This window comes from Pseudophryne corroboree, chromosome 6 (assembly GCF_028390025.1).
Source record: "Pseudophryne corroboree isolate aPseCor3 chromosome 6, aPseCor3.hap2, whole genome shotgun sequence".
Classification (NCBI taxonomy): Eukaryota; Metazoa; Chordata; class Amphibia; order Anura; family Myobatrachidae; genus Pseudophryne; species Pseudophryne corroboree.
Genome location: NC_086449.1, coordinates 384,632,556 through 384,656,713, shown reverse-complemented (window position 1 = coordinate 384,656,713; position 24,158 = coordinate 384,632,556). Strand labels below are relative to the sequence as shown.

General features: G+C 41.5%; 1 protein-coding gene across 3 annotated transcripts in view; it reads right to left on the bottom strand.

Moving 5' to 3' along the window:
- Positions 1-24,158, bottom strand: part of PLXNA4 (plexin A4) — a 1,021,577-nt gene that overhangs the window by 109,239 nt on the left and 888,180 nt on the right. For all 3 annotated transcript variants that reach the window (XM_063926762.1, XM_063926763.1, XM_063926764.1), the window contains exons 24-26: positions 23,756-23,902; positions 18,170-18,329; positions 5,467-5,570 (exon numbers count right to left, since the gene is read on the bottom strand). In XM_063926762.1, the coding sequence (XP_063782832.1) occupies positions 5,467-5,570; positions 18,170-18,329; positions 23,756-23,902 (411 nt within the window). The remainder of the gene's footprint in view (positions 1-5,466; positions 5,571-18,169; positions 18,330-23,755; positions 23,903-24,158) is intronic.

The window sequence follows — 24,158 nt, the reverse complement described above, 5'->3', positions numbered from 1 at the left end:
TGTGCAAGGTTCTGATGCCCTTTGAACTTGCCACACGTGAAGTCAGTTCAGACACTGCCAGCCTGAGTCAGGTCATTCCCCTCATCAGGCTTTTGCAGAAGAAGCTGGAGGCATTGAAGAAGGAGCTAAAAGGGAGCGATTCCGCTAGGCATGTGGGACTTGTGGATGCAGCCCTTAATTCGCTTAACAAGGATTCACGGGTGGTCAATCTGTTGAAATCAGAGCACTACATTTTGGCCACCGTGCTCGATCCTAGATTTAAAGCCTACCTTGGATCTCTCTTTCCGGCAGACACAGGTCTGCTGGGGTTGAAAGACCTGCTGGTGACAAAATTGTCAAGTCAAGCGGAACGCGACCTGTCAACATCTCCTCCTTCACATTCTCCCGCAACTGGGGGTGCGAGGAAAAGGCTCAGAATTCCGAGCCCACCCGCTGGCGGTGATGCAGGGCAGTCTGGAGCGACTGCTGATGCTGACATCTGGTCCGGACTGAAGGACCTGACAACGATTACGGACATGTCGTCTACTGTCACTGCATATGATTCTCTCAACATTGATAGAATGGTGGAGGATTATATGAGTGACCGCATCCAAGTAGGCACGTCACACAGTCCGTACTTATACTGGCAGGAAAAAGAGGCAATTTGGAGGCCCTTGCACAAACTGGCTTTATTCTACCTAAGTTGCCCTCCCACAAGTGTGTACTCCGAAAGAGTGTTCAGTGCCGCCGCTCACCTTGTCAGCAATCGGCGTACGAGGTTACATCCAGAAAATGTGGAGAAGATGATGTTCATTAAAATGAATTATAATCAATTCCTCCGCGGAGACATTGACCAGCAGCAATTGCCTCCACAAAGTACACAGGGAGCTGAGATGGTGGATTCCAGTGGGGACGAATTGATAATCTGTGAGGAGGGGGATGTACACGGTGATATATCGGAGGGTGAAGATGAGGTGGACATCTTGCCTCTGTAGAGCCAGTTTGTGCAAGGAGAGATTAATTGCTTCTTTTTTGGGGGGGGGTCCAAACCAACCCGTCATATCAGTCACAGTCGTGTGGCAGACCCTGTCACTGAAATGATGGGTTGGTTAAAGTGTGCATGTCCTGTTTTGTTTATACAACATAAGGGTGGGTGGGAGGGCCCAAGGACAATTCCATCTTGCACCTCTTTTTTCTTTTCTTTTTCTTTGCATCATGTGCTGATTGGGGAGGGTTTTTTGGAAGGGACATCCTGCGTGACACTGCAGTGCCACTCCTAGATGGGCCCGGTGTTTGTGTCGGCCACTAGGGTCGCTAATCTTACTCACACAGTCAGCTACCTCATTGCGCCTCTTTTTTTCTTTGCGTCATGTGCTGTTTGGGGAGGGTTTTTTGGAAGGGACATCCTGCGTGACACTGCAGTGCCACTCCTAGATGGGCCCGGTGTTTGTGTCGGCCACTAGGGTCGCTAATCTTACTCACACAGCTACCTCATTGCGCCTCTTTTTTTCTTTGCGTCATGTGCTGTTTGGGGAGGGTTTTTTGGAAGGGACATCCTGCGTGACACTGCAGTGCCACTCCTAGATGGGCCCGGTGTTTGTGTCGGCCACTAGGGTCGCTAATCTTACTCACACAGCTACCTCATTGCGCCTCTTTTTTTCTTTGCGTCATGTGCTGTTTGGGGAGGGTTTTTTGGAAGGGCCATCCTGCGTGACACTGCAGTGCCACTCCTAGATGGGCCCGGTGTTTGTGTCGGCCACTAGGGTCGCTAATCTTACTCACACAGCTACCTCATTGCGCCTCTTTTTTTCTTTGCGTCATGTGCTGTTTGGGGAGGGTTTTTTGGAAGGGACATCCTGCGTGACACTGCAGTGCCACTCCTAGATGGGCCCGGTGTTTGTGTCGGCCACTAGGGTCGCTTATCTTACTCACACAGCGACCTCGGTGCAAATTTTAGGACTAAAAATAATATTGTGAGGTGTGAGGTATTCAGAATAGACTGAAAATGAGTGTAAATTATGGTTTTTGAGGTTAATAATACTTTGGGATCAAAATGACCCCCAAATTCTATGATTTAAGCTGTTTTTTAGTGTTTTTTGAAAAAAACACCCGAATCCAAAACACACCCGAATCCGACAAAAAAAATTCGGTGAGGTTTTGCCAAAACGCGTTCGAACCCAAAACACGGCCGCGGAACCGAACCCAAAACCAAAACACAAAACCCGAAAAATTTCAGGCGCTCATCTCTACTTTGTATGGCGTGCCTCGTCTTAGTACGCCACCTACTGTATATATTCTTATTGGTGCATGTACTTACAAGCGTGTGCACTTCCTAGTCACAAGCTTACTTGCCGCACCTGCATCGCCATTAATATGCAAAGCTGCAGGCTGGATGAGCGTGGCTACATCTGTGTATATATATATATATATATATATATATATATATTCAACGAAATGGTGCGCTGGTCAATGTTCAGTTTCCACTTAGAAAATGGAAAATAATCCTCAAGGTCATCAAAACTCTGGGATATAGCACTGGGTTTATAGTCATTCAAAATAACGCTGCACCCCTCCTGTAGAAAGTCTGGACTCCTGGAGTGAGATACTCTAAATACAGCAACAGAAGGAGGGGGCACACATAGTGCAAATCACTTTTATTTAAAACAGGTAAAATCCCATTAATAAAGGATCCACATTAACACATAAGATCACTTTGACATAGAATCCACATTAAATGAATGAGACTCATAACAAGGTCCTCACCGAGGCACAGACCGGTGGTCAGCTTGGAGGCGTGGCCTGCTAGACATACCCGACTCCAAGCTGACCACCGGTCTGTGCCTTCTGCCTGTGTTGGTGTCCCGACAAGCTGCGGCGTTGTCCCGTAAGCCGCTGGCGCAGTGTGAGGTCCCGGTTCCCACTGCAGTACAGCTCTTATCAGCAGGCAGAGATTGGAGCTTTCATTCTGTGTACATCATATGGTAACCAGTCCACATGGGTGAGAACCTCGGTACGAGTCTCATTTATTTATTTATTGTGGATTCTAATGTATGTCACAGTGATCTTATGTGTTAATGTGGATACTTTATTAAAGGGATTTTACCTTTTTAAATAAAAGTGATTTGCACTATGTACGCTCCCTCCTTCTGTTTACGTATTTAGAATATATATATATATATATATATATATCTACTATATAAAAGCGAAAATCCGTCATTCTGTCTTTCTATACAAATCCACAGTTTACAAGCGAAGATTGTGAAATTTTACATACGAGCATATGAAAACACAGCAAAGGCAACTAAAACAATTAGAAATCCCTAGCACCCCTGGGGGGGAAACAGCAGCACATAGTATATCAGGAGACAGCATAACTCCGGAATGGCAGGAGCAATGTACTCAAAAATTGGTACACATACTGCATGCCTTACAATCTGGAAACAAACACTATGGGGGGAAGACACCCCTGGCACCCCTAGGGGTGAGGCAGCAGCACTGAGTGTTTCAGCAGACAGCATAACTCAGGAATGTCTGCAGCAATTTACAACAAACTTGGTACACATATGACTTTCACTGTGGAAACAAACACTGTGGGGGACAGAAACCCCTAGCACCCCTAGGGTGGGACAGCAGCACAGAGTATGTCAGCAGACAGCATAACTGTGGAAGGCCTGGAGCAATTTACACCAAACTTGGTACACATTTGACTTACAAGCTGGGAACAAACACGGTGGGGGTAAGACACCCCTAGCACCCCTAGGGGTGAGTCAGCAGCACACACTATATCAGGACATGCATGATAGGTCAGTGATGACAGGGCTGCATGTGACAGGGCCAGTGACATTATGTGAGGAGAGGAATGCACGTAGCACAAACCCACACACTGAGAGTTATATAGTGGAAGTGGCAGGAATAAGCCGGGACCTCACTCGTATCACAGGCCAGGTGAGCTAAGTTACAGGGTACGAGGTTATCCGTTTTTTAACTACAGTATTGTGTGTTGTTGCTCGTCCTAAGAATAAATACTTTTATGCATTATGGAGCGTCCCTTATCTTTCTATTGTTGACAGATCGGGGAGAGATTAATACCGCAATCCTACAAATCTATCTTTATCATTATTATTATTATTATTATTATTATTAATAATAATAATAATAATAAGAATGAGAATAATAATGCTATTTATATAGCATTTTTCTCATTAGATGACTCAACGTTTGTAGCAGTTAAAGTATAGTTCCATAGTTTAGAACCTGATTTTAAAAATAAATTAACCTAGCCCTTACATTGTCAACTGCCACTTCCACCTCGGCAATACACTAATCTCTCTGCTTTATCATCTCTTGCCTCAGCTACTGTAACCAACTCCTCTCCAGACAGCCGGACTCCTGCTTCACCACTCTGCAGTATATCCTAAACTCTGCTGCTCTTGTAATTTTCCTCTCTTGTCGCTCTTATTCTGCTAACCTAAGCTTCTCTATAAAAAAATGTCAATCGTGTACATTATAATATTACACCTACAGTAATCAGGCACAAGAGACTTTACAAGGCAATTATTTTACTCCTAGCCAGACAGGAAAGGCATTACATTTACTTAAATTTTACCTATCCAGGCAAGAGGGGCATTACATCCAGTTATACAGATGGGTCCACGGTTATCTTGGCTAGTTTGCTGCTCCTAGGCACAACTTGGTTTATTAACATAAACCCTTCATCTGTTGTTCTCAGCTGCAATACAATACAAAGAACAATACAGCAGGGGATTAAGTCATTACAGCAGGGGATTAAGTCCAACTGCCCAGTCTCAGTTAATCCTATTAAAGGTCAAGATCTACATGGACCCATCTGTAGTTCACCTAGCCAGGTATTAGGGCCATCAGGGGCATATTGATAGAGGAGGGTGTGCGTGTGCAGTCTCTGTCTGGGCCCACTCCTCTCTAGCCGGCAGTGCAGCAGACTCTAAGCACTAGGGTCACTGCGCAGGTCTCTGGGGAAATAGCGCAGTGGCAATTTTCCATTTTCCTGGTGATTTTCCTACTGCGCATGTGCGAAAATGACAGCCACAATGGTTTGTGCAGAGCTGCTGCCCCCAACTCGGGACTCCGGAGGATTGAGTATTGATGAAATGGGTGCACGTGTATCGAGTCTCATTAATGTGAAAGTTAAAACTTTTATTTATTTTTATTTGCTAGAAATAAAAAAAGATATGAATATGTTTAATAAAACCACTATCCATAAAGTTGTATTAACGCAAATGTAGTCACTGAAACACAATTATTTTACAGACAATTGTAAAAAAGGACAGAGATACTGTAATAATAAATAACAGTTAATTAGCTGTTGAATTTTCAGATTTCATATGAATAAACATAATCTAAACAGACATGGCAACAAATGTATTTGAGCGGAGGTGTTAACATATTCTTTAATACACGTGAAGTGAAACATTTTTACAAGCTTGCAAATGAGCAGTTTGTTTCACCTACCTGATAGTGTGCAATTACATTGAGTCTCTTCCAGTCATTTTCTATTTTTGTTGTTATATCCTCATCTTGCAGGATCATTCGTGCTCCACTTGCTTGTCTCGATTCTGTAAAGCATAAATGATATCTAAAAATTGGCTATGACTAAAGAAAGGTTAGTAGTCATGTATGCATTAATCATAAACACTTAATAAATACATCTTAGATCTAAGCGGGAAAAATAGGATTTTAAATACCTACCGGTAAATCCTTTTCTCGCAGTCCATAAGGGATATTGGGGACAGATTTAGTACGATGGTGTATAGACGGGTCCAAAGGAGCCAGTGCACTTTAAATTTCTTCAACTGGGTGTGCTGGCTCCTCCCCTTTATGCCCCCTCCCACAGGCAGTTATAGGTAAAACAGTGCCCGAAGGAGAAAGGACATATGCGAGTGAAGAAACAAAACAACAATAAGTGTGGTGAGATTTACACACCAGTACACCATAACATAACCTGGCCAGCAATGGCTGGCAACAGATAAAGAGCAACAGCTGAACAGGGAACACAGAACAGATAACCTGCAGAAGTCACCGCACAGAGGCAGGCGCCCAATATCCCTTACGGACTACGAGAAAAGGATTTACCGGTAGGTATTTAAAATCCTTTTTTCTCTAACATCCATAAGGGATAAAGGGGACAGATTTAGTATGATGGGGATGTCCCAAAGCTACGAAAAAAGGAGAGGAAAGAATGTCTCTGTGTTTGCGCACATAAGATAATTTAAAATTTTTTAAATGAACATCCCAAAAAGAATAATATGAAATAAAAAAATAAAAAACGTATACATATAAAACAAACAATACCGGCAGGTATAGTAAAGTATGCAGGATGCAATCAGAAGTACGGTCAGACAGGAGACACAGAATACAATTGCAGTACACATCTAATCGTACAGGATATACAATACGCCCCACATTATAGCAATAAGCAGTAAGAGTAAGAGCCCACAGGCGCCATGTGAGCTCACACATTGAGGATAAAATGATAAAATGATAAAATAAAATAAAAAAAGACTGACCCATGAGGCGTAGAAAAATACAAAAGTATTGGCACTGCAAACTATAGATAAAACACCTGCCTGAGTATACAGAAAAAAAAGATAAGAAATAATTAAAATCCTAAGACCTCTGCTGCTCATAGAGATAAAACAAAAAACTCTACAATACAGAACAAAAAATCAAAACCCCTCAAAACAAACCACCTCAAAACCCCCCACCCTGTATAGCCTATCCCCAACCTAGGTATACCTGGATCCCCAAACCCCCACCCCCCCCATTAAACTACGTGACCTAACTGTCTAAGACCCCCCCTCCCTCTCTTCCCTGATACCAGGATAAATGAAAAAAATAAGTGACTGGGGCAAATAAAAAAAGAAGAAATATGGCCGAACAGTAAATAGAGTAGATCTCCCTCATATGAGAATAAAAAATAAAAATAAAAAATGAATATGCAAATATGGAGATATGATAAGCGACCCAGAAATATAAGGAATAGTGCTGGTAGCACCCTACAGACACAACAGTATATAGGGATATGTAACCCTTAAATAAGCGATGGTCAAATTAAACATATCTTAGAACCATCAAATAACGAAATTATTTCAATGGTAAGACATACAAAAAACAGAATAGAACATAGTATTTAAGAAAGTATCAACAATAAAATAGAACACAGCCAAGGACCCGGTAACCAGTGAGGTATCATACAGACTTGGAAAGAAAGAAAATCAGTCCGGAGGATAAGCCCACTCTGGAATCAAGTCATTTAGCGGTACACGAACAATAGTCAGGAAGGTAGTGGAGCCAGCAACCATCCTGCACAGCATTAGCCAGATATATAAGAGGATAGGCCACAGTTCCACAGTAAATGTAGAATGGAGAACCATCCCTCTCCCAAACATCACAATTAACTGCGAAATGATACAATACCGTTCTCCTCCATTATCAAGGAGGTCACACTGCGGACCCTCAAAGAAAATTGCAATGGAGGTCCATACAGTCACCAACGATGAGACGGAGGCAGTCACCGACATCCCACGTGCCATAACCCACTGCAAATAACGGTGAATATGCGCAGGAAGAATCCCCAACTTCCCCATTTTGTTCAAAATGCGTTCGTCGGAGGAACCTCCAGCATTAAGCATCGACTGTAGCGGAGCGGCAGGCCCCACAGATACAAGCTCCCCCAAAGGTTCCGAGGGTAGCAGCACCGGCGGGCAGGTGGACCCCACAGGAGAACCAGTTACTGCAACAGTCTCTACTCCAAACATATTAAGAATCCTTTGCTCGGATTCCGCGATAGCCTTCAGGATGATTGAGACCGAATGTCCAGAAATATGAACAGGATTAAACATGGCTGCATGGGGAAGAAGCAATATACTGTAGGAGCAAGAGGAAGATCCACTGGTAGAAAGGGAGCAGAGTTATACACACAGGAGCTCGACTCATCCAAAAAACGCAGGCGTGTGAGTCCAGCAAATGTGTTCTAGAGGTGAGAGGGAGCCAGGCATACAGTGCTCTTCCCTGCACTACGGTTATAGTTAAAGCTCTGTCCCAAATTCACAGGGAGTGTTGTCTCTGTAATACTATGTGCTCAGTAATATCCGCACCAGGGGAGAAGGGGACAGGCAGTGGAATGTGTGCTGTGTATAATACAAGCTCACCAGCCCTGAGCACACTGGCCCCAGCAGCTGAGTGAGGGCAGAGCTTTAGCAGGAGCAACAGCCACACTGAGAGCAGAGTCTGCCTCAGGATCCAGTCACAGACTTCACCAGCCAGTAAGTTAGGACTCTTGGCACAGAGGATCCCCAAATTCACACTGCAGGAGCAGAGGGGGGTACTGCAGTCTTGCAGAAATTTTCAGCCACAGAACACCAGGTAAACAGGAGATAGATCAGGATATTAGCAGGAGCTCTGGCAGGAAGCTGCCTACCCTATGCTGTGTCAAACCATGCCCTCTAAAATTTAACTTTTAATAGATCCATTAAGATTGTTCAAAACACGAAATTAGACAATACAGTCCAACAAATATTACATTGACTACCTACAATGAGTGAAAAGTTTAAATAAAGTGAATTTTAAAACCAAAGCTCGCTACCTGTGTCATATTTTGTGTTGATTCAATTTTGTTGGTGTGATAAGGATCACTACGAATCTGAATGCTCTGGAGTAATTATTCAATATTCTGAATGCAATAAAATATTAGGACTATAATCAGTAGGTGAGTTCAGTATCTAAATAATTGTCCAATTGATTTCCAGAGAATTCTTATTTTACAGTAGATGCTGTGTAGTAACTACTAGATGTATGAAACCCTGCACATATGGAATTCAACTAATGTGTTGATAATTGGGGATTTACTCAATATAATGTTCCTTCTCCAATAGCTGTATTTATCAAAAATGAATAAATTTATTATTGTCCCAAAGCTTCCAGAATGAGTGGGAACGTGCGGAGACTGCTGTAGCACCATCTTCCCAAACTGGGTATCCTCTTTGGCCAGGCTATCAATTTGTAGAATTTCCCAAAAGTGTTCTTCCCCGACCAGGTAGCAGCTCGGCATAATTGCAAAGCTGAGACTCCATGGACAGCCGCCCAGGAACAGCCCACTGATCTTGTAGAGTGGGCCTTCAGAGACTTAGGAACAGGTAAGACTGCCGACACATAGGCCTGTTGGATAGTAAGCCTAATCCAACGAGCAATGGACTGCTTTGAAGCAGGGCAACCCTTTTTCTGCGCATCATAGAGCACGAACAAGGAATCAGTCTTACTGACCCGAGCCGTGCACCTGACATAGATCTTCAAAGCACACACAACATCCAAAGACTCCGGAGGATCTGAAGCGTCTGAACAGGATGGAACCAGAATAGGTTGATTCAGGTGGAATGCAGAGACAACCTTCGGCAGGAACTGCTGTCAAGTCTGGAGCTCCGCTCTGTCCTCATAAATGACCAAGTAGGGACTTTTACGAGATAAGGCCCCCAATTTTGAGATGCGTCTAGCATAAGCCAGGGCCAATAACATCACTGTCTTTCATGTGAAGTACTTGTCTTCTACCATCATCAGAGGCTCAAACCAAGAGGACTGTAAAAATTTCAACACTACATCCAAAGCCCAGAGTGCCGTAGGCAGCACAAAGGGAGGTTGTATGTGGAGTACCCCTTGTAAGAAGGTCTGAACTTCTGGCAACACAGCCAATTTCTTCTGAAAGAAAATTGAGAGAGCTGAAATCTGGACCTTAACAGAGCCCAGACGTAAACCCTTATCCACACCAGCCTGTAGGAATCGTCCCAAGTGAAACTCTGCAGGTGGATACTTGCATTTCTCGCACCAAGAGACATATCAACTCCAGGTATGATGATAGTGTTTTGACGTTACAGGGTTTCTGGCTTGCATCATAGTGACAATGACTTTTTTGGAAAGCCCTTTGTGAGCTAGGATGTTCCATGCCATCAAATGAAGCCGCCATAAGTCCAGGTAGATGAACGGTCCTTGCTGAAGAAGATCCTGTCTTAGTGGCAGTGGCCAAGGATCTTCTATGGACATGTCCAGAAGAGTTGCGCACCATGCCCTTTGGGGCCAATCCGGCGCAATCAGGATTGCTTGTACTCTGTAATATCTGATCCGCTGGAGCACCCTTGGGATCAACGGAATCGGAGGAAATAGGAAGACCAGCTGGTAAGGCCAAGGCAACGTCAGAGCATCCATTGAACTCACCCGAGGGTCTCTGGTTCACGGGCAGCAGCAGCGAAACTTCTTGATGAGACGAGATGCCATCATGTCGTTCTGCGGGTATCCCCACCTGTCGACAATCTCTTGAAACATCTGAGGATGTAATCCCCTCTCCACCGGGTGGAGGTCGTGGCGACTCAGGAAGTCTGTTTCCCAGTTCTCAACTCCTGGAATGAAAATTGCGGACAGCGCTCTTGCATTTCTTTCCACCCAGAGAAGTATTTTTGACACTTCTCGCATGCCAGCCCTGCTTTTTGTCCCTCCCTGTCGATTAATGGATGCCACTGACGTGGCGTAATCCGACTGAACCTGGATCGCCTGATCCCTGAGTAGAGGGGAAGCCTGAATGAGAGCAGTGTAGATAGCCCGAAGTTCCAGAATGTTGATCGGAAGTAGGGCCTTTTGGGCAGATCACCTGCCCTGGAACTGCGCTCCTGGGTGACAGCTCCCCATCCTCTCAGGCTCACATCCATCGTGAGGAGGATACAATGCTGAATCCTGAAACGTCAACCTTCCAGCAGGTTGGAAGACTGTAACCACTACAGAAATTAAATCCTGGCCTGGGGTGACAGCTGAATAATCTGGTGCATCTGAAGATGTGACCCGTACCACTTGTTCAGGATGTCCAATTGGGAGGGTCTGGCATGGAACCTTCCGAACTGTATCGCCTCGTATGAGGCCACCATTTTTCCTAACAATTTTATGCAAAGATGAATGGAAACTCGAGCAGGTTTGGAGAACCATGAAAACCATCTCTTGAAGTGTTCTCACCTTGTCCTCTGGGAGGAACACTCTCTGAGCTACCATATCCAGTATCATCCCCAGAAACACAAGCCTTTGAGACGGTTCCAGTTGAGACTTCTGTAGATTGAGGATCCACCCGTGGTTAGACAGAAGAATGATAGTGCGATCTATATGGAGCAGTAGAAGCTCCCTGGAACTTGCTTATATCAGGAGATCATCCAGATAAGGGACAATGTTGACCCCTTAGACTCTGAGCTGGAACATCATTTCCGCCATCACCTTCGTGAACATCCTTGGAGCTGTATACAGGCCGAAGGGTAATGCCTGAAACTGGTAGAAAGACCATAATCATCCCTTTTTGCAACTCGGATAAATCACCCCTTTTAACTATGAAAGCAACAAGTGATATGTGTGCAGATGGCCTATCGCACACCTTATATACCCATCAAGCCAGCGCACGGCACGTGACATACTTCATAAGCTACGCGCTGCCCACGTCATATGTAGGAAGTGGCCATAATAATGTGACTGGACCGTGTAAAATGAATGTTAATTTTCAGGACACAGGATTCTAAAAAGATCCCATCCTGACAATCGGAGAGACGTAACATTATAGTCTATGGTTCGGACCCATCCAACCACACCTACAGATAAGAACATTTATGATAGTCATTGTAGTCACTCAAGCCCACATGAGCGGACTAGCAAGATTCTGTGCAGACCAAGCTTCCCACATAGGTAACAGATGGCATTAAAAACTGTAGGCAAGTTCTACAATGTTAAGCTTTTCCAAGCTTGTAAAACAGCTGTCGTCACAGAAAACTATGAGGACAGCAGCTGTGAACACTGTTGTTCACAAAGTTATCACCAATATCCCCTCCTTGGAACTTATTTCTGCCTAAAGCATGTGTAAACAGGCATCACCACATGTGTTAAGGCCAAAATTAGTTTGACAAATAGACCCCCATATGAGAAATTCCTTCTGTCATTAGGCACACCTTTTGTCCACCCTTGGTTCCATACTAAGCATAATGAGTAGTACAGGTTGAGCATCCCTTATACAAAATGCTTGGGACCAGAAGTATTTTGGATATCGGATTATTCTATATTTTGGAATAATTGCATACCATAATGAGATATCATGGTGATGGGACCCAAGTCTAAGCACAGAATACATTTATGTTTCATATACACCTTATACACACAGCAGGAAGGTCATTTTTGCCAATATTTTAATAACTTTGTGCACTAAACAAAGTGTGTGTACATTCACACAATTCATTTATGTTTCATATACAACTTATACACACAGCCTGAAGGTCATTTAAAAGAATATTTTTAATAACTTTGTGTATTAAACAAAGTTTGTGTACATTGAGCCATCAGAAAACAAAACACTATTTCACCTCACTCAAAAAATTCCGTATTTCGCAATATTCCGTATTTCGGAATATTTGGATATGGGATACTCAACCTGTAATAATAATGAATATTTTTTTAATTCAACATGCACTAGAATATCATTTTACGAAAACAGAAAGCACGAAATTGATAGGGATTTTGTTTGTATCCATTTTTTATATCTATATTTTTATATGTTTTATGTTATTTATCATTCATTTGTTAGAATGTTCCATTGTATGTTAGAATGGATCCATTTTTATATTTTCTGTACTAAACATGTTATACTGTAAGGCTGTCGTGACACCGAAGTAAAACATTAACCATTGTAAATTGTCCATGTTAATTACTTGAGTTCATTGGATGTAATATACCACTAGAAATTTATTGAAAATGGCTAAAGATTCTCTTAGATTTACTTTCAAGGTTACAAAGTATTTGAGACTTGATTAAAAAAAGATATTATTGTAGTGGAACGCTTAAAAAGACACCTATTTTTTTATAATGTCTTTCATCCTAATGAATGATCCAATAAACTACTAAGAAAAACTCAGCTAAAGGTGACCTCCAGCAGGTATTCATATTCACCGAGTATAAGAACAGGAAAGTTTGTCCCGTACATTGTCATCAGATCAGTGAGCTCCTTTAAGCGAGAACACTAAAGACAGACACTCTCCAAACCAATCTGTTTCAGCTCTACCTTGCAGAGAGAGAGGTAAGTAAAAATCCCATTATCTTTATCTCTCTTTCCAATCAGAAGTGCCAGTGAATGCAAACTCAGAAGACAGCAGCTGTGAACTCTTTATATTTCATTCAGAAGATAGTGTATCTTTCACTGCATACATGAATTGTTGAATTTCTTTACCTCAAGTATTGCAGGAAGCTCCAATTCAGCAAATATCCTGAATAAAAACCAAGGACACTGACAATAACAAGCTTGCCCATTGCTCCTTACTTTGAGAAAATACAATAGACACCACATGTTTTATTATGAGCTATGTATCTTGCTTATTCAAAGTCTGATTTAATCATAGAATTTTAGTTGTGCTAATATGTGCATTTAAAAGTAAATCTTGTGACTATCACAGGGCAGTTGCAATTCTATAGACTGGAGTGCCCTTTTCCAAGATGGCCGATGCATTCATAGTTATATAGTTGGTGAGGTTAAAAAAAACCAAACTGTCCATCAAGTTCAACCTGTACTGTATCATTTAGATGCTGTAACCTTGGATATTTCTATCAGTTAGGAATTTATCTAAACCATTTTATTTAGCGAGTCCACCATTACTACCTCCTCTAGTAGAGAATTCCAAATCCTTACTGCTCTTACTGTGAAGAACCCTTTCCTCCATTGCGAATGACATTTTTTTCTTCTAACTCAAGGGGTGTCTTCATATCCTGCGTAGCATTTTTTTGATAAAAAGATCATCTGATAAGTCCTTATATTGTCCCTTAATGTATTTATAAATATTAATAATGTCTCTTTTCCAGTGTGCACATATCTAGCCTTGTAAGTCTTTCCTCATAATTCAGTGCCTCTAGCTCCTTAACCAGTTTGGTGGCTCGCCTCTGAACCCTTTTGAGTTCCAAGATATCTTTTTTATAGTGCGGTTCCCAGAGCTTTAATCAATATTCCAGGTGCGGCCGTACCAATTATTTATACAGTGGCAGGATTACACTCTCATCCCTTGTCTCCATTCCCCGTTTTATGAATGCTAACACCTTATTTTCTTTTGTTGCTTCATTTTGACATTGCATACTGCTACTAAGTTTATTATCAATGAGCACACCCAAATCCTTTTCAACTACCGTTATCCCTACATTTTACTCATTTAATTTATAGGCTACCCGATTGTTCTTAGTTCCAAAGTGCATAACTTGACATTTTTCGATATTGAACCTCATTCTCCATTTGTCTATCCAGACTGGAGATCTGGGTAGACAAATGGAGAATGAGGTTCAATATCGAAAAATGTCAAATCATTCCGTAGAGACTCAACATCCTTGTTTGAATTAATTACTCAACACATTTTAGTATCACCTGAGAAAATTGACACTGTACGTTCTAGGCCCACTCCTAGGTCATTAACAAATATGTTAATCAGCAATGGCCCGAGTACTGAACCCTGTGGTATTCCACTACACACTGAGGCCCATTGTCCACATCCCATTAATCACCACTTGCTGTTTTCTGTTGTACAGCCAATTACTCACCCAAGTACAAATAGTGTTTTCCACCCCAAGCTCTCTCAATTTGAAAATGAGTCTCTTATGTTGGATTTTGTCAAAGGCCTTAGCAAAGTCCAAGAAGACCACATCCACTGCTTTATCCTGATCAATATTATCGCTCACTTTCTCGTAAAAGCTTATTAAGTTAGTTTGATATGACCTGTCCTTCACAAAACCATGTTGGTTTCTATTAATTACCTTGGAGGTATCTAAGTAGTCTAGTATACTACACCTTAATATTCCTTCCAGTATTTTCACCACTATAGATGTCAAACGTACTGGTCTATAGTTGCCGGGATGAGTTTTAATTCCCTTTTTAAATATTGGGACTACCTCTGCTATACGCCAGTCATTCGGTATCATTCCTCATGTAATTGACTGTTTGAAATCAAATATAGGGGCCTTGATAGCTCTGAGTTAAGTTCCATAAGAACCCTGGGGTGTAGTCCATCTGGTCCAGGAGATTTATTTATATTAATTTTACTTAGTCTCTCCCAGACTACTTCCTCATTTAACCAAGTACTTAGCAACGGGTCATTTGTATCGCCTATGTTATGCACTTCTTCCGTCAACCAGTCCTCTCTCGTTAATACTGATGGAAATAATTTATTCAATAAATCTGCTTTTTCCCTATCATCATTAATCAAGACATCCAACTCGCCCTTTAGTGGTCCAATATTCTCCTTTTTTAACCTTTTACCATTTATATACTTAAAGAACTTATTGGGGTTTGTTTTACTTTCCTTTGAGATTTGTTTTTCATTTTCTATTTTGGCTGCCCTGATTTCTTTTTGGCATTTTTTGTTACATTCCCTGAAGAACTGGTATGAGTCCACCTGCCCATCAGACTTAAATGCTTTGAAAGCTCGCCTTTTTTATCCATTTGTTCCTTGACCTTCTTATTAAGCCACATCGGTTTGGATTTACTACTCCTGTTTTTGTTAACCTTGGGAATGAACAAATGAGTGTACTTATTGAGCTCAATTGTAAAAACATCCCACATTTCAGCCGTATTCCTACCATGAAAAACAAGTTCCCAATTGATGTCCTTCATTGCTTGTTTCAGCAAGTTGAAATTAGCTTTTCTAAAGTTAAAAGTCTTAATTAGACGCTTATAGTGTTGTTTTTGGAAGCTGATATCAAATATAATCATATTATGATCGCTATTTCTCAAGGTCTCCCCTACTTTAGCATTTGATATTATCTCTGTATTATTAGTTAGTACTAGGTCCAGTATAGCCCTGGGATAAGTAATGACCTTTTAGCATGGTTAAGAACTTGTTTCCCCTAGCTATATTTACTATTTCGGTGTTCCAATTTATGCCCGGGTAATTAAAGTCCCCTATGATAATGACCTCCCACATTCCTGCAGCTTTTTCAATTTGCTGCCAGAGTTGTAATTCGTCAGACACACTAATATCTGGTGGTTTGTAGCATGTCCCTATTAAAAGCTTTTTTGTATCTTTACCCCCACTCGAAATCTCAACCCATAATGACTCCACTTTATTTCCAGTCCCCTCGTAAATTACCTCCTTTACATAAAAACACCCCCTACTTTTTTATTAATCCTATCTCTCCTGAAGAGGGTGTACCCTCTATGTTTGCTGGCCAGTCGTGGGAATCGTCCCACCATGTCTCTGTAATGCCTATGATATGATATTGGTCATTAAGTGCAATTATTTCTAATTCCTCCATTTTATTTGTTAGGCTTCTTGCATTTGCAAGCATACACTTAAGTTTAGTACTTCCCTGAACTGCAAATTTAGTTGTAGATGTTTCCGTAGGAAGTTGAGTTTTCCTTAATTTACCATCGCTGACTATTTGTCTCCTGGATTTACTGTATTGTTTCACTGTTTCTCTTCCATGGATAATTGTTGCTATGCACAGAATACATTTACCACCATTCCTCAGCAAACAACAAGCTGCTGAGAGAAGTGGACAGATGAGAAAGAGATCATTTCTACACCTGCAAGGATGTATAGGATGAAACCTGGGTGCATAGCACCATCAAGAGGAACTTACACAGCCCAGTAAATCTAAACATTTTTTTAATATTTTAGGATTGATAGATTAGGAAGATACTAGTCCCTGTTTTATGTGTACACCTAAAACACTTTTTATTCCACAGAGAAATGAATACTTAGTAACTGAGCAAGTCAAAGATGCCTGCCTTACCCTATATAAATATGTAGGGGTATATTTACTGAAGAGTGAATTTTTAGTAGTGATGTTTCCCATAGCAACCAATCAGATTCCAGCTATTATCTTCTAGAAGGTGCTAGGTAAATTATAGAATAGTAGAATTTGATTGGTTGCTATGGGCAACATCTCCACTTCTAAAAACCTATTATATTTAGTAGCTATACCCCCAAGAGTGGTTTGAGTCCTAAGAAAAATGGTATAGATATATATATATATATATATGCACACACACACACACACACACACATTTTTTTCATTCTTTACAAGCTTTGATGTTTCACAATCCCAGGTATCAGCAGGTTTTTAAAACGGCTGAACAAATGTACATGCTTTTTACTACTTCAGATACAGTTTAATATTTGCCATGTGCTACACAAGTTTTCTGCTTCTAAATGATTCTTTTTGAGGCACGGCCGGAGAGATAAATTACATTCAAAATGGGAATAACTTAGCACACTCCTCCTTACCTCATTCCTAATGCTTAGGAAGCTATCAAAATGCAGACAGGGTAAAATAAAACTCAACAGCATAAAGGCTTTGAAAGATCAGAATAAAGACTAAATTCACAGAGAGAACTATAAAGATACTTTCACAAAAATACTGCACAGCAATGATATGGTACTGTACATTCAGGGCCGGTTCTAGCCCTTGTGGCGCCCCGGGCGAAAACAGGGGCGTGGCTTCATAATGGGGCATGGTCAGTTATGCCCCCTGTAGAGTTGTGCCCCATTTGTGCTCCCAGTGGTATTGCCCCTTGTACAGTTCTGCCCTGTTTGTGCACCCAGTGGTATTGCCCCCAGTACAGTTGTGCCCCCGTTTGTGCCCCCTAGTTGCGCCGCTTACAAAAACATAATTTAAAAAAAATGTCATTAATACTCACCATCCCTGCTACTGATTTCTGACCGCTGCTGCCCGCTGCCCTCTGTCTCCGGCCACCGGCGCCGCTCCTCTGATCTATGGGAGAGACGTCATGACGTCTCTCCCATAGCACCACATAGACACTAGAGGTCAATCATGACCCCTAGTGTCTATGTGCCGTTCCACAATGCCGTGCAGTGCACGATGACATCATCACGCACCGCACAGCAGTGACAGCCAGCACCAGGGGCACCACCAGTAGCAGATCTTGCCACGAGGCGGTGCCCTCCAGATGGCCGTGGCGCCCTCCGGAAGGCAGCGCCCCCGGGCAAAAATCCTGTGTGCCTGTAGAAATATCCGCTACTGTGTACATTGCATCAACGTTACGCAGCTACAGGGCCACTGTGTGGCATATGTACATGAGATCATAATATCATGACAACTGCCATTCATTGCAATTGTTCATATGAAAAGTGATAAATACTGGAGACTATTTACTCACCTAAATCCATATCTGCTGCTTTTGGTCGATGGGAGCAAGGCAGGTTCTTAAAGATGGCATCCAGGATCTTCTCTTTTACTTGAGTGATTGTGTCACAGTTGAGGATTTTCACTGGAATCATGGGACTGTTCACATTATCTGGGTTAACACAATTAAGAACCTAAATATAAAAAACATCAAAAAGAAATTAGTGACTCAATTGTTATTATTATTATTAGTAGTAGTAATATATACAACACAAACATCTTATGCAGTACCTTACAGAGAATATCTCAGTCTTTCACATCACTCACTGCCCCCGTGAAGCTTACAATCTATCACACTGACACAAATACACACTTGGGATATTTTTTATTTTTTTTGTGGGAAGGCAATTAACTTAATGGTATGTTTTTTTTAGTGTGATAGGATACCAGAAAAAAACAACACTTAAACATTTGGAGAACATACTAACTCCACATAGATAATGCATTGGTCCGGATTTGAACTCATGACCTCAGATCCAAGATGCAGTAATGCTAACCACTACCCCGACCATGAAAGTTCTTTCATCAGAGCTCATATGAAATATCAATCTACAGTATACCCAAACCCAAAAGTCTACAACATACAATAAAGCAGTGGTTCCCAAACTTCACGGCATCCTAGAGCACAGGTTCTCAAACTCGGTCCTCAGGACCCCACACAGTGCATGTTTTGCAGGTCTCCTCACAGAATCACAAGTGAAATAATTAACTCCACCTGTGGACCTTTAAAAATGTGCCAGGGAGTAATTAATTCACCTGAGCACCTGCTGGGTTCCCTGCAAAACATGCGCTGTGTGGGGTCCTGAGGACCGAGTTTGAGAACCTATGTCCTAGAGCACAGGTTCTCAAACTTGGTCCTCAGGACCCCACACAGTGCATGTTTTGCAGGTAACCCAGCAGGTGCACAGGTGTAGTCATTACTCACTGACACATTTTAAAAGGTCCACAGGTGGAGCTAATTATTTCACTTGTGATTCTGTGAGGAAACCTGCAAAACATGCACTGTGTGGGGTCCTGAGGACCAAGTTTGAGAACCTGTGTCCTAGAGTATCAGAATTATTTTCACAGCACCCCCATGCCAAAAGTTTCTAATTGATAAATTTACAAAAATTATTCAATTAATTAAATTGTTTTTATATGTCATATGTTATGTGGTGAGGGACAGGATTCGTTTCAATTTGACCACATATTTTATAACTGGCAGCCACCAGCACTGATTTTGGCTATATTTTAGTGACCATAAATAATTTGAATTGGTCCTGGCAATCCAAGGCACCTCTGAAAGTGTCCGAGACATCCCACCGTGCCACAGCACACAGTTTGAGAACCACTGCACTAGAGTCTATAGGTTTACACACTCCCTTAAGCACTGAAATGTGTGCCTTGTGCTGGCACTCCCCATCCACTGGCACATGTTGAATCATGACTTCACAGAGCAACTGCTGGGTGCATGAAGATGGGTGCTACCGGAGAAACCGTCCTCTCAGACTTGCATACTGGCACCTGTTACATACCCCTTGTTACTGCCCTGTGTGTTCCATGTGCAGAAGGCAAAATGTGCTCTACACCTTTATCTTGCACAATATTAATTTCACATCTATTTAATGCTATAGAGGCTTATAAGAATGATATTAGAGGAGAGCCCACGCTTCATAGAGCTCATCTATTCCAACTACTTTCTGATTTATTTAGGTAACAGTTGTAAATGACATGTTAATATTTAAAAGATAGTCTGCTTTCTGGGCTGATAGGTCTGGTTTTTCTTCCCTCAGGCTTCATGTGTTTTCTCGTTCATTCATTTCCATTGTAGGTGGGTATCTATCATCTACAGCAGCACATCCTATTCATCAATTCAGTCACAGCCAGCTCTCTGTAATTTGACCTATTCATTTAAAGAGCCTAGTGGGATTTCAATTAGTCACTGAGATCTGTAATGTACTCTGTGTGGCACACAGTACAAAAAACTCTGGAATATGACAAAAATCGTTTGAAATGTTTTCTGCAATTCTGATGCATGGCAGGTGACAGACCAGATCACCTGAATTCACCTCAGAAAACTTTTCTAATTTATTTTAAAAAAGTTTGTAAGAGACAAAAATACTTGTGTAGTTCATGGCCTTATTCCAGTATCCATATACATTTCTATACATATATCAATGGTAATATTTAATGAGGCAATGTATTCATGCAGATGTTTTTTCTTAGATGTTTTAATCCTACTTAAGTATGAAAGGGGTTGAATTATATATATACATGTATGCATCTACAATATATATCATGAAAAGCGATGGCAATCAGGACCAACAAAAATGACTCATAGCAATGTGTTAACTTTTCAATGTTTCAGCACTTTTATCAGGATCAGCAAAGTGCAATAAAATCACTGAAACAATAACACATTGCTGTGAGTCTTTTTCGTTGGTACAGAGTGCCAACACTTGTTGATTGTGAATACGGAGGGCAACCGGCAAGTAACTACTGCTCCCTTTCAATCTAATGGGAGCCACTTGCAATGTGTATGCATGTGGCATGCCATGCTGCGTACACATTGCAGTCCCACTACAGCAGCAAGGCTGTAGAGCAGACGTGGAGAACTTTTGGCCCTCCAGCTGTTGTTGAACTACACATACTTGGCAGCTCACTCACACCAGGAATCTCACGCTGCATGGTGTATTAAGGCTAGCTGTATGAGGACAGATCTGTGTATAGATATATATTGTGGTAGTGTGAAGGTAAATTGCATTAGTGAGGTACGGATTCTGTGTGCAGGAGGGATCTACCCATACAGGGAAGAAAAGGCAGGAGTGAGCACACCTACTGTAATTACTGCAGCGTGGAGTCAGTTAAGACTACTGCAGTCAAGTCAGGTCAGACTGCCTGTGTATCCAGCCCATGTGGGATTGTGGAAGCAATTCAGGCTGCAGTGGCAGTTGAAGAGCCCAGTTTGCTGGGAAGCCATTGGAGGCCAGGAGGCCTGTGTCTTAACCTGTAGGAGACAGGAAAGACCACCAAACTCTGTGACTGAGCTTATGTTGTGAGAAGAAGCCAGGCCAGTGAGCCTTGAGTGTGAGTAGGCCAGGAGGTTCCTTACTAAACCTGTGAGAGACAGGAATGAGACTTTTGTGAAAGACTTTGTTTGCAGACTAGTTGCCCAATAATAGTGAGGGGTGAAGAAGTGAGCTAGTGCCCTAAATGGGGGGCTAGGTTGTTAGTTGTTTTGTTTCATTTATGCTGCCAGTAAAGCATTACAGTACTTGAATTTATTTACCTTGATTAAGCACTTACTATTACTTACCTATTGGACCTTGATTTAGGTGTTTAATCAAGGTCTAATAGGTAAATAATAGTAGGTGCTTAATCAAGTGAACCACTAAACCAGTGAATAAGCCTTATGGCTAGTTTGTACTTAGAGTAAAAAAAAGTAAACGTAATATATATATATATATTTACTATTGGTGATTACTTTTATTTGGATATAGCTAGAAATGAAGTCAAACTTTGGAAACACTGGTTAACTGCATTGCTGTTCATTTATCTATTACAGTAGCGTCACTGGCTGTTATTAAAACAGTGTGACATCATAGGCAATAACTATTATTACAAGGTTGAGCTTTCTCCAAACAAGCAGATTTTGGGATTCTACTGTACCTAAAATATTAAAAAGAATACTTTGAATTTTGTTTTATTATGATCAGTGGAAATAGTTGTTTTTTTCTCACAACTTATATAGCAGTTAGTTTATTACTACCCGCTATGGTAAAATTAAAGGGTTCAGAGACAAACATCATCTATTAAACAGAATATTAACCCCAATATTAAATGCAGCTAGAATTTGAATTATGTTTACCACTACTGTATCTACTTTACTGATATTAATATTTGGTCTACAGAAATGAAATGTTTTAAAGATACACTGCAATTAACACAATTATACTACTCATGTTAATTTTAGCAAACTACAAATGATAAGAGAACATTTGAGATTAGGAAAAAGGTTATCAGCAAAAACTTACTTTTTGGAAAAGACAACTGAATTGTTGAAAACTTTACACATACAGTAGGTGTGCAATATAATGTTTATGTTGGCTCTTATGGCTAGCATTATTTACTCATATACCTATATTTAGGAAAGAGACTGATCTAGGCAGTAAAGTGAGTTGTGATACTGTACAGGGGCATAGACAGAAGTTTGTGGACCCCATAACAAGATTTTGAAGCGGTCCCTAGCCCAAGGCTTCTAGAAAGACACCTCTCTGCAGCAGTTGTTTTTTTTGCCCCATAATAGTGCCCTAGTTTATTTTCTGAACCATTGTAGTGCCCTAGTTCACATTGTGTCATATTCTAGGGCTACCAGTACACATTATGCTACACAGTAATCCCAATTCACATTATGCTATACAGTGTCCCTGGTTCATATTATGCCACATTACAGTGCCCCAGTTCATATTATGCCACACTATAGTGCCTCCACATCACACTGTGACACATTACAATGAGCAGGGCCAAGGGCATCACTAGATATATTATAGGCCCAAGGCAAGAGTTTGTAAGGCACGTACCCCCAATGGGGGAAATGTGTATATAATTCATGTAACTTTGACAGGGAAGGTGGGCCCCTCTCAACTCTGGGCTCCGTAGCAGCTGCTCTCCATGCACCTATGGTAGCTACTCCCTTGATACTGTACATTTACTTTTATATGGTCCAGTCTTCATCATGTGTGTACCCCTGTTTATTAACTAATCTTGAAAATTATAACAGCAGCAGGAGGCAAGTATGCTGATCTTGTGAAGGAAGTGAACAGTCTATTTGTGTGATTGTACAGTATTGGTGAGAACATGAGGACAGCAACGGGAGCAGTGTTGTGATGCAAAGAGGAAAGCAAGAATCCAAAGTACTGTATAAGCATTAGATCAACTGTAAAAGCAGGATGCCCAACAACACACAATAGTGACATGACGCTTCTGTCACACTGTACACCACTCAATGAAACAAAGTTTATACCTGTAACTTCAGTTACTGATTTTCGCAGTTGTACATATACATGAATGTTAATCATTTGGTTAATCAATAGAGCTGTAAATCTGAGACGTCTTAATGTAAGTAAATATTAATCCACTGTTCTTGGCGTTACCCGAGGAGCACCCGTAGCAGATAGGGTAAAAAGTGACAGGACCATTTTTGTAGTTTATTCAATTCTACACACTGGAGGTGCAATCAAAATTTTGATCTGACTATCCGTCTGGGCGTTATCGTTCACGCAACGCAAGCCCTGCATTGGTAATTTACATTATTATGTCAACCCCTTTTCATCCCCCTTAGGGGAGGTTTATTAAAATATTAATTACTTAGTTTTCCTATTTTCCACCTGAAGAATACCTATGTTACATTTCAGCTTCCTAACATATCGGGAACTAAGAGAATTAGTGATCAGTCAGTGAGTGAGAGCTTTCGCATTTATATAGCGTAATACTGTATATAGATACTTTACCATAAATATCTTAAAATGCTTAAAGAGGCATACAGTAGAACAGAGTAAATGACCACAGATGTGGAACTTACCAGTGTTTTGTAGTCAATCTGTTGCCTGATTAGTTTGTCTTCACTCAGTGAATAGCGTGCTTCTCCTGTGATGGAATCAATGGGACCTTTTTCCATTTGCTGCTTTATGGCACAGAACAAGGAGAAGAGGGGCTCTCCTGCACACTCCTAACAAACAACAGGCATTGTTTTACAAGTGAAACGTGCTTATTATTCTTAATTCTTATTCGTGTGTATTGTGTGATGGGCGGACAGGAAACAGACGGTCAGCATACCGACGCCGGCATCTCGGCAGCTGAATGCCGGCTGGGGGAGGGGGCTAGCGCAACAAGTCCCTTGTGGGCACGGTACAGGTATATTCCCACTCTATGGGTATCGTGGACACCCATGAGTGGGAATAATCCCTGTTGGTCGGCATGCCAAG